Source organism: Staurois parvus, unplaced genomic scaffold, assembly GCF_062004578.1.
Source record: "Staurois parvus isolate SC_StPar_1 unplaced genomic scaffold, SC_StPar_1.0 ptg000906l, whole genome shotgun sequence".
NCBI lineage: Eukaryota > Metazoa > Chordata > Amphibia > Anura > Ranidae > Staurois > Staurois parvus.
The window spans coordinates 361,907-374,334 of NW_028318702.1; the positions used below are offsets into that span (position 1 = coordinate 361,907).

Genomic DNA, 12,428 nt, shown 5'->3' on the forward strand with positions numbered 1-12,428 from the left:
CGGAGTATTAACCCCTTAGGTCCCACGGTGAGTATAACAAGCATGCTTTACTGCATATACAGACTGATTGTTGTGGGTTTAGTAACACTTTAATGCTTTTGTTCCACTTTGGATACACCTTTGGATGAATTTAAACAAAGGTGTACAAAAGTCTTACAATTTGCTTTCTATTAAAATCAGCTGGAATGAAACATCCCGTGTCCTGTCAGTGTGCTGTAAAATAAGACCTTTGCTCTCTGAAGGGAAGCAGTGATCTCTACGCAGAGGTCAAACACACCCTCCTACTGAGTCAGAGGCAAAGCTCCTCAATCAGCAGGGAGCATGAGCTTTGGCAATTGCAGAGCTATAGGTTTAACTCAGTAGGGGACATATTGGGACCGTGCTGAGAGACAGCTGCTTCCATACAACGAGCAAATGTGCTTCTCTACTGCATGCTGGCAGGGGACAGGCTTCTCTACACTGGCTGTGGCTGCTTTCTAAAGCATATGAACTGTAAGACACTGAGCAACGTTTGCTATGATGCTCCTGGAGTGTTTAAACTGATTGGTCAATCGGGCTTTTATGTAACGCTTACTAGATCTACTTTCTGTGGGCATCACTGAATTAACATGCAGGGTCTCTTTCCTCCTCCTGCCGGGTCTAGAGGTCTTTCGGCACTGTGCCGGAACTCAGTACTGTCCCTCTCTCCTCGGATGGCAGACACAGACAGGGTGGGATGGGCATGTGACACGGAAAGGCACAATGACATTGTAATTTCCACCTGAGCCTCGATAAGTCTCCTCTTCATATCGATTGGTTCTTGGGTGTGATCCTTCCTGATTTCCTCCTCCACCAGCATCAACCTGTTAGGGGAGAACAAAAAAATGGCCGCTGAAAGCACCAAACCCACACGGACCATGGTTGCGGAACCTTTCCTTATGTGTAATGTCACAATGGGTAATACCTGAACTATGGCACAAAATATATCTGAAACAGATGGCTACAACGGACCAATCAGATCCCAGGTGACATTTTCTAGTTTAGGTTAGGAATGGAAAGGAAGCATTTAATTGGTTGTCATGAGCAGCGAGGACACATATCTGATGTACCCTGCATTATGTGCTAAGTGGAAATTTTCTGTAGTACTGCTCTGCTTATGTTGCCTTTACAGCACTGTGAGTGTGGTCACCCTAGGGCAGAGAGTGTGTTACTGGCAGGATCACCAGGTGAACACACACCTGAAAAAAGAAAACCGAATGCAGCCACCACATCTAAGCACCAATAAGCTGCAATGATTTATTTTTTACATCATGTATGCTTGCAGGTCCAGCTATATATAGTCAGTTTGTGTCATTGTGATACTTTGATAGTTACATAGTTAGGGGCGGCTGCCCTGGGCGCAATGATTTACTATAGGGATGGGGCAGCTTCAGGGGCAGACTGACCATTCGGGCCCTCAGGCACTGTCAGTAGGGGGCCCATCAGATGCCCCTGGTCCCTCTCAAAGGCTTTTTTGGGTGTGGTTTAAGAGGATACAGGGGCCCTATATAGTTACATAGTTAGTCTGGCTGAAAAAAGGCAAAAGTCCATCCAGTTCAACCATTAAAAAAAAAATTATAATCCTACACCCACAGTTGATCCAGAGGAAGGCAAAAAAAAACAGCAAAGCATGATCCAATTTGCTGCTGCAGGGGAAAAAATTCCTTCCTGATCCCCCAAGAGGCAATCGGATATTCCCTGGATCAACTTTACCTATAAATGTTATATCCAGTTATATTCTGTGTATCCAAGAAAGAATCCAAGACTGTTTTAAAGCAATCCACTGATAAACAAGATAAACAAGAACCGATCTGTACAGATTACAGTTGTAGCGCCCTCTAGGTAGATAGGACTGTTTGTGGTTAGTCAGAGGCCTGGGATGAGTCAGCCTGGGAGTGAGACAGTGAGGTTACTTCAGGTAAGGCTAGGAGGCTCTACAGGTCAGGGCTTCTGGAGCCCTCCCACCCTTCTAGAAACTACAAGACTTTCTAGAAGAGGGGCGAAGGAAGGGAGGAGGCCTGGAATTGCATGTTTAGAGGAATTTAGCCAATCCCAAGGCAGGAGGATTGGTAACTAGGACATCCCTTAAATGTGAGAGAGCCTGATCAGCAGGGGAGTTGTTGTTGGATTCGGGTGGAAGATGGACTAAGGAAGATTTACATATAGTTAGTCTGGCTGAAAAAAGACAAAAGTCCATCCAGATCAACCATAAAAAAAAAAAAGTTATAATCCTATACCCACAGTTGATCTAGAGGAAGGCAAAAAAAACAGCAAAGCATGATCCAATTTGATCCTGCAGAGGAAAAAACTTCCTTCCTGATCCCCTGAGAGGCAATCGGATATTCCCTGGATCAACTTTACCTATAAATGTTATATCCAGTTACATTCTGTGTATCCAAGAAAGAATCCAGGACTTTTTTTAAAGCAATCCACTGAGCTGGCCAGAACCAACTCTTGAGGGAGTCTATTCCACATTTTCACAGCTCTCACTATGAAGAAACCTGTCCGTGTTTGGAGAATAAATCTCTTTTATCCCCTTTTATGTATTATACATGGAGATCATATCCCCCCTTATGTATTATACATGGAGATCATATCCCCCTTATGTATTATACATGGAGATCATACCCCCCTTATGTATTATACATGGAGATCATATCCCCCCTTATGTATTATACATGGAGATCATATCCCCCCTTATGTATTATACATGGAGATCATATCCCCCCTTATGTATTATACATGGAGATCATATCCCCCCTTATGTATTATACATGGAGATCATATCCCCCCTTATGTATTATACATGGAGATCATATCCCCCCTTATGTATTATACATGGAGATCATATCCCCCTTTATGTATTATACATGAAGATCATATCCCCCCCCTTATGTATTATACATGGAGATCATATCCCCCCCTTACGTATTATACATGGAGATCATATCCCCCCTTATATATTATACATGGTGATCATATCCCCCCTTATGTATTATACATGGAGATCATATCCCCCCTTATGTATTATACATGTTGATCATATCCCCCTTATGTATTATACATGGAGATCATATCCCCCCCCCCCTATGTATTATACATGGGATCATATCCCCCCCTATGTATTATACATGGAGATCATATCCCCCCTTATGTATTATACATGGAGATCATATCCCCCCCCTATGTATTATACATGGAGATCATATCCCCCTTATGTATTATACATGGAGATCATATCCCCCCTTATGTATTATACATGGAGATCATATCCCCCCTTATGTATTATACATGGAGATCATATCCCCCCTTATGTATTATACATGGTGAACATATCCCCCCCTTATGTAATATACATGGAGATCATATCCCCCCTTATATATTATACATGAAGATCATACCCCCCTTATGTATTATACATGGTGATCATATCCCCCCTTATGTATTATACGTGGAGATCATACCCCCCCTTATGTATTATACATGATGATCATATCCCCCCCTTATGTAATATACATGGAGATCATATACCCCTTATGTATTATACATGATGATCATATCCCCCCCTTATGTAATATACATGGAGATCATATCCCCCCTTATGTATGATACATGGAGATCATACCCCCCCTTATGTATTATACATGGTGATCATATCCCCCCTTATGTATTCTACGTGGAGATCATACCCCCCCTTATGTATTATACATGATGATCATATCCCCCCCTTATGTAATATACATGGAGATCATATCCCCCTTATGTATTATACATGGAGATCATACCCCCCCTTATGTATTATACATGGTGATCATATCCCCCCTTATGTATTATACGTGGAGATCATATCCCCCCCTTATGTATTATACATGATGATCATATCCCCCCCTTATGTATTATACATGGAGATCATATCCCCCTTATGTATTATACATGTTGATCATATCCCCCCTTATGTATTATACATGGAGATCATATCCCCCCTTATGTAATATACATGAAGATCATATCCCCCCTTATGTAATATACATGGAGATCATATCCCCCCTTATGTATTATACATGGAGATCATATCCCCCCTTATGTAATATATATGGAGATCATATCCCCCCTTATGTATTATACATGGAGATCATATCCCCCCTTACGTAATATACATGGAGATCATATCCCCCCTTATGTATTATACATGGAGATCATATCCCCCCTTGTGTATTATACGTGGAGATCATATCCCCCCTTATGTACTATACATGGAGATCATATCCCCCCTTATATATTATCATGGTTATCATATCCCCCTTATATATTATACATGATGATCATATCCCCCCTTATGTATTATACATGGAGATCATATTCCCCCTTATGTATTATACATGGAGATCATATCCCCCTTATGTATTATACATGGAGATCATATCCCCCTTTATGTATTATACATGGAGATCATATCCCCCCCTTATGTATTATACATGGAGATCATATCCCCCCCTTATGTATTATACATGGAGATCATATCCCCCCTTATATATTATACATGGTGATCATATCCCCCCTTATGTATTATACATGGAGATCATATCCCCCCTTATGTATTATACATGTTGATCATATCCCCCTTATGTATTATACATGTTGATCATTTCCCCCTTATGTATTATACATGGAGATCATATCCCCCCCCCTATGTATTATACATGGGATCATATCCCCCCCTATGTATTATACATGGAGATCATATCCCCCCTTATGTATTATACATGGAGATCATATCCCCCCCTATGTATTATACATGGAGATCATATCCCCCTTATGTATTATACATGTAGATCATATCCCCCCTTATGTATTATACATGGAGATCATATCTCCCCTTATGTATTATACATGGAGATCATATCCCCCCTTATGTATTATACATGGAGATCATATCCCCCCTTATGTAATATACATGGAGATCATATCCCCCCTTATGTATTATACATGGAGACCATATCCCCCCTTATGTATTATACATGGTGATCATATCCCCCCCTTATGTAATATACATGGAGATCATATCCCCCCTTATGTATTATACATGGAGATCATACCCCCCCTTATGTATTATACATGGTGATCATATCCCCCCTTATGTATTATACGTGGAGATCATACCCCCCCCCTTATGTATTATACATGATGATCATATCCCCCCTTTATGTAATATACATGGAGATCATATCCCCCTTATGTATTATACATGATGATCATATCCCCCCCTTATGTAATATACATGGAGATCATATCCCCCCTTATGTATTATACATGGAGATCATACCCCCCTTATGTATTATACATGGTGATCATATCCCCTCTTATGTCATATCCCCCCTTATGTATTCTACGTGGAGATCATACCCCCCCCCTTATGTATTATACATGATGATCATATCCTCCCCTTATGTAATATACATGGAGATCATATCCCCCTTATGTATTATACATGGAGATCATACCCCCTTATGTATTATACATGGTGATCATATCCCCCCTTATGTAATATACATGAAGATCATATCCCCCCTTATGTAATATACACGGAGATCATATCCCCCCTTATGTATTATACATGGAGATCATATCCCCCCTTATGTAATATATATGGAGATCATATCCCCCCTTATGTATTATACATGGAGATCATATCCCTCCTTACGTAATATACATAGAGATCATATCCCCCCTTATGTATTATACGTGGAGATCATATCCCCCCTTATGTACTATACATGGAGATCATATCCCCCCTTATATATTATCATGGTTATCATATCCCCCTTATGTATTATACATGATGATCATATCCCCCCTTATGTATTATACATGGAGATCATATCCCCCCTTATGTATTATACATGGAGATCATATCCCCCTTATGTATTATACATGGAGATCATATCCCCCTTTATGTATTATACATGGAGATCATATCCCCCCCTTATGTATTATACATGGAGATCATATCCCCCCTTATATATTATACATGGTGATCATATCCCCCCTTATGTATTATACATGGAGATCATATCCCCCCTTATGTATTATACATGTTGATCATATCCCCCTTATGTATTATACATGTTGATCATTTCCCCCTTATGTATTATACATGGAGATCATATCCCCCCCCCTATGTATTATACATGGGATCATATCCCCCCCTATGTATTATACATGGAGATCATATCCCCCCTTATGTATTATACATGGAGATCATATCCCCCCCTATGTATTATACATGGAGATCATATCCCCCTTATGTATTATACATGGAGATCATATCCCCCCTTATGAATTATACATGGAGATCATATCCCCCCTTATGTATTATACATGGAGATCATATCCCCCCTTATGTATTATACATGGAGATCATATCCCCCCTTATGTATTATACATGGAGATCATATCCCCCCTTATGTAATATACATGGAGATCATATCCCCCCTTATGTATTATACATGGAGATCATATCCCCCCTTATGTATTATACATGGTGATCATATCCCCCCCTTATGTAATATACATGGAGATCATATCCCCCTTATGTATTATACATGGAGATCATACCCCCCCTTATGTATTATACATGGTGATCATATCCCCCCTTATGTATTATACGTGGAGATCATACCCCCCCCCTTATGTATTATACATGATGATCATATCCCCCCCTTATGTAATATACATGGAGATCATATCCCCCTTATGTATTATACATGATGATCATATCCCCCCCTTATGTAATATACATGGAGATCATATCCCCCCTTATGTATTATACATGGAGATCATACCCCCCTTATGTATTATACATGGTGATCATATCCCCTCTTATGTCATATCCCCCCTTATGTATTCTACGTGGAGATCATACCCCCCCCTTATGTATTATACATGATGATCATATCCCCCCCTTATGTAATATACATGGAGATCATATCCCCCTTATGTATTATACATGGAGATCATACCCCCCTTATGAATTATACATGGTGATCATATCCCCCCTTATGTATTATACGTGGAGATCATATCCCCCCCTTATGTATTATACATGATGATCATATCCCCCCCTTATGTAATATACATGGAGATCATATCCCCCCCTTATGTATTATACATGTTGATCATATCCCCCCTTATGTATTATACATGGAGATCATATCCCCCCTTATGTAATATACATGGAGATCATATCCCCCTTATGTAATATACATGAAGATCATATCCCCCCTTATGTAATATACATGGAGATCATATCCCCCCTTATGTATTATACATGGAGATCATATCCCCCCTTATGTAATATATATGGAGATCATATCCCCCCTTATGTATTATACATGGAGATCATATCCCCCCTTACGTAATATACATGGAGATCATATCCCCCCTTATGTATTATACATGGAGATCATATCCCCCCTTGTGTATTATACGTGGAGATCATATCCCCCTTATGTATTATACATGTTGATCATATCCCCCCTTATGTATTATACATGGAGATCATATCCCCCTTATGTAATATACTTGAAGATCATATTCCCCCTTATGTAATATACATGGAGATCATATCCCCCCTTATGTATTATACATGGAGATCATATCCCCCTTATGTAATATATATGGAGATCATATCCCCCCTTATGTATTATACATGGAGATCATATCCCCCCTTACGTAATATACATGGAGATCATATCCCCCCTTATGTATTATACATGGAGATCATATCCCCCCTTGTGTATTATACGTGGAGATCATATCCCCCTTATGTATTATACATGGAGATCATATCCCCCCTTATGTATTATACATGGAGATCATATTCCCCCTTATGTATTATACATGGAGATCATATCCCCCCTTATGTATTATACATGGAGATCATATCCCCCTTATGTATTCTACATGGAGATCATATCCCCCCCTTATGTATTATACATGGAGATCATATCTCCCTTATGTATTATACATGGAGATCATATCCCCCCTTATGTATTATACATGGTGATCATATCTCCCTTATGTATTATACATGGAGATCATATCCCCCCTTATGTATTATACATGGAGATCATATCCCCCCTTATGTATTATACATGGAGATCATATCCCCCCTTATGTATTATACATGGTGATCATATCCCCCTTATGTATTATACATGGAGATCATATCCCCCTTATGTATTATACATGGAGATCATATCCCCCTTATGTATTATACATGGAGATCATATTCCCCTTATGTATTATACATGGAGATCATATTCCCCCTTATGTATTATACATGGAGATCATATCCCCCTTATGTATTATACATAGAGATCATATCCCCCCTTATGTATTATACATGGAGATCATATCCCCCTTATATATTATACATGGAGATAATATCCCCCCTTATGTATTATACATGGTGATCATAACCCCCCTTATGTATTATACATGGAGATCATATCCCCCCTTATGTATTATACATGGTGATCATAACCCCCCTTATGTATTATACATGGAGATCATATCCCCCCTTATGTATTATACATGGAGATCATATCCCCCCTTATGTGTTATACATGGAGATCATATTCCCCTTATGTATTATACATGGAGATCATATCCCCCCTTATGTATTATACATGGTGATCATAACCCCCCTTATGTATTATACATGGTGGTCATATTAATCTCCTCTTCTCAAGAGAGAATAAATTCAGTTCCTCTAATCTTTCCTCATAGCTGAGCTCCTCCATGCCTCTTATCAGTTTGGTTGCCCTTCTCTGTACTTTCTCCAGTTCCCCAATGTTCTTTTTGTGAATTGGTGCCCAAAACTGAACTGCATATTCCAGATGAGGTCTTACTAATGATTTGTACCGGGGGAAATTATATCTCTCTCAAAGCGCTGAGCAAACTGTTGGCGCTATATACATCCTGTATAATAATAATAATCTCTCTCTCTGGAGTACCTTTTTTAATACAAGAGAGGATTTTGTTCGCTTTAGAAACTGCAGCTTGGCATTGCATGCCATTGTTAAGCTTGTGACCTACCATAACCCCCAGATCCTTCTCCACTATTGACCCTCCCAGTTGTACCCCCCCAGTATGTATGATGTATGCATATTTTTAGCCCCCAAGTGCAGAATCTTACATTTATCAACATTAAAGCTCATTTGCCACATAGTTGCCCAATTACACAGAGCATTGAGGTCGGCTTGTAAATTGGAGACATCCTATAAGGTCGTTATTCCACGGCACAGCTTGGTGTCATCTGCAAAGACTGAAACGGTATTTGTAATCTCAGACCCTATACCATTTATAAATATATTAAAAAGTAAGGGTCCCAACACTGAACCTTGGGGTACACCACTGATGACCCCAGACCATTCAGAGTATGAATCATTAACCACTACTCTCTAAATACCATCTTTTAGCCAGTTTTCCATCCATTTACATACTGAGTGTGGGGAACTGTGTCAAATGTTTTTGCAAAATCCAAGTATACCACGTCCACAGTGACCCCTCTGTCCAAGTATACCACGTCCACCACCACCCCTCTGTCCAAGTATACCACATCCACCGCCACCCCTCTGTCCAAGTATACCACGTCCACAGCCACCCCTCTGTCCAAGTATACCACGTCCACAGCCACCCCTCTGTCCAAGTATACCACGTCCACAGCCACCCCTCTGTCCAAGTATACCACGTCCACAGTCACCCCTCTGTCCAAGTATACCACGTCCACAGCCACCCCTCTGTCCAAGTATACCACGTCCACCGCCATCCCTCTGTTCAAGGTTTTGCTCACCTCCTCATAAAAAGATGCTAGAGCGTGGCGCCTGGGAGGGGGGCCCAGGAAGGGGGGCCTACCTACAGGCTGAAGTAGACAGAAGGATCTTCACTGCCCCACAGTCTCCTAGGGAGGGCAGCCTGTCAGCAGGGAAGAAGCTAGCCCAGCGTAAAGCCTGAAAGCAGCTGCAACCCACTAAGCTACAAGACAGGACAGTGTGAGTACTTCTACACCCCCTGGGCCACAGAAGGGAGAGGGTAGTCAGATGCAATACCCAACTAGTTTTCATATGGGGCTACCTTGCAGTAGATCTTGGAAACCCTTGCCCCGGAATACCCTCAGGATAGCTGGGTGGATGAGGAGAGTTTCATCTGGGGGTCTGAGGAGTTACACAAAAAGGAGACTCTGCTAAAGACTGTCACTGATTTTTGACCCACATTTTGTACAGTTTGCTAAGAAGTTGTCCTTAGATTTTATAATTCCTTGGGCATACCATATACCTCTAGACCCCATCCAAATCATTAACCCCTAATAAAAACAATAAATTCAAGCTCATGGACTGTTTTACTGACTCTGAGAGAAAATGTGGAAAAATGCTTGTCTGGCTGTGCAGAGCTTAGAGGGACCCACAAATCCAGCGGCCCTGAAGAGGGTAGTGCTACACAGTTTTATTGTTCTATTTTATCAGGTTTTTCTAAGGCAATAAAAACATATGTTCACATTACTCATTTTTCCTAGAGCGATGTTGAGATACAAGCAGGGGCGGACTGACAACTCATGGGGCCCCCGGGCAATAGGGGATCATGGGGCCCCTGTGTCCTTGCCCAAAAAAAGCCTATGAAAAAGGTACCAGGGGTCAGGGACGGACTGACCATTTGGAAACTCAAGCACTGCCCGAGGGCTCGGGGTCAGTAGGGGGCCCCATAAGATGCCCCTGGTACCTTTATCATAGGCTTTTTTGAGTTTGGGCAAGGACACAGGGACCCCATGATCGCCTATTGCTCGGGGGCCCCATGAGTTGTCAGTCCGCCCCTGCCAGGGGCATCTCATGGGGCCCCCTACTGACCCTGGGCCCTCGGGCAGTGCCCAAGTTTCCAAATGGTTAGTCCACCCCTGGATACAAGACTTTGCAGCCAATGGGCATCTGTATTCCTGAACGGTGCGATCCTGCAGCTTAAAGCCCCACCCCATCATCTGTATTTCCTCCCTGACCTCCAGGAGGCTACTCCTTTATTTTATTAATGCCTAGCGTCATTCAATGCAAAAGACCGAGGACATCTTGTGGTGAAAAAGAATTACAGTGGAAACAGCCTTTTAGTGAGGGAATATTGCACCTAGAGCTCCCAACTGTCCAGTCTGGGTTTCATTTTTTTTATTTATTTGATTTACTTTTATATTTGTTTTTTTTTTATTTGCTTTTTCTATTTAACTTCTTTATTTGCTTGATTTTTTTTTCATTACTTGAATTATTTCCTTGTCAGTGTCAGGCTGTAGGGGCCTTTCTACGGTATCTTCGGTTTAATGGATAAGTTCACCTTTGGGAGCATGTTACATGTTCCACCCGTGTTTAGGGTGGCTGCTCTTGCAGCCACTGCCTGTCTCTAATGACAGCTTTTTGCTTGCTGTCACTATTTAAAAAAAAAAAAACCTGGCCGTGTGGGACTCCGCCCATCCGACCGCGCCATTCATTCACAAAGTTCTGTGAATGGGAGAACTACAAGTACTAGCAGCCTTTGAAGCTACCATGGCGCAGTTGAACACTCTGGTAGTTCATTCTCTCCTTCTTTCAGTGTGTATCTGCCTGCTCATACAAGGTATGAGCAGATAGATACACTGACGAGACTTGCATGGCACCCACAATCTGCTGACAGCAGGCGTAATGCTTTCTAGGTTCCTAGTAAAAAAAAATAAATAAATGCACATTTTTTTACTTGCAAAAAGACATGCATTTATTATTTTTTGTTTAAAAAAAGGTGAACTTATCTTTTAAGTTCAGTGCTAACAACAGACACTCAAAAACTCATTTAATAAAGAGCCTGTCAGGATAACATAGAAGAAAACTTGAGTCTTTATTAAAAGAAGTATGGGAAATAAAAAAAAAAAAAAGAAAACATTTATACTCACCTAGATGGATGCTGCAGCAGTCCCCTGCCACCTCTAGACCGAGAACTGAGCAATCAAGGACCGCTGATCACTCAGTTTTCGGTCTGCAGCGAGCTGAGAGCCAGTCACTGACAGGGCTGTGGATAAGGGGGTACCACCAGTCCTCCTGTACGGGGCCCAGGCAGAATCAGATGCAAACAGGGAGGGTGATTGGCATGGTGGGGGGGGCAATTACTTGAACTAATCCTCCGTATGGCTCTCTGCTGCAACTGAAAGTTTACTGCTTCTCTCCCTCCTGCTAGCTTTCAACTGCTTCCGAGAGAGCCATACAGGGGATTGGTTCCAGTACTTGCCCCACCGCACCCATCACCATCCCTGTACATCATATATTTCCCCTTGTGGAGCCCCCCTGTCTGCCTCCATCCCTGCAGTGCTACAGGCTTCCTTTCCTTTCTTCCCACCGGCAGCT

General features: G+C 41.5%; 1 protein-coding gene across 13 annotated transcripts in view; it reads right to left on the reverse strand.

The window, feature by feature from the left end:
* The window catches only part of SYNGAP1 (synaptic Ras GTPase activating protein 1), a 470,644-nt gene that overhangs the window by 26,976 nt on the left and 431,240 nt on the right, over positions 1 to 12,428 (reverse strand). For all 13 annotated transcript variants that reach the window (XM_089656453.1, XM_089656452.1, XM_089656448.1 and 10 more), the window contains one exon: positions 761 to 842. In XM_089656453.1, the coding sequence (XP_089512579.1) occupies positions 761 to 842 (82 nt within the window). The remainder of the gene's footprint in view (positions 1 to 760; positions 843 to 12,428) is intronic.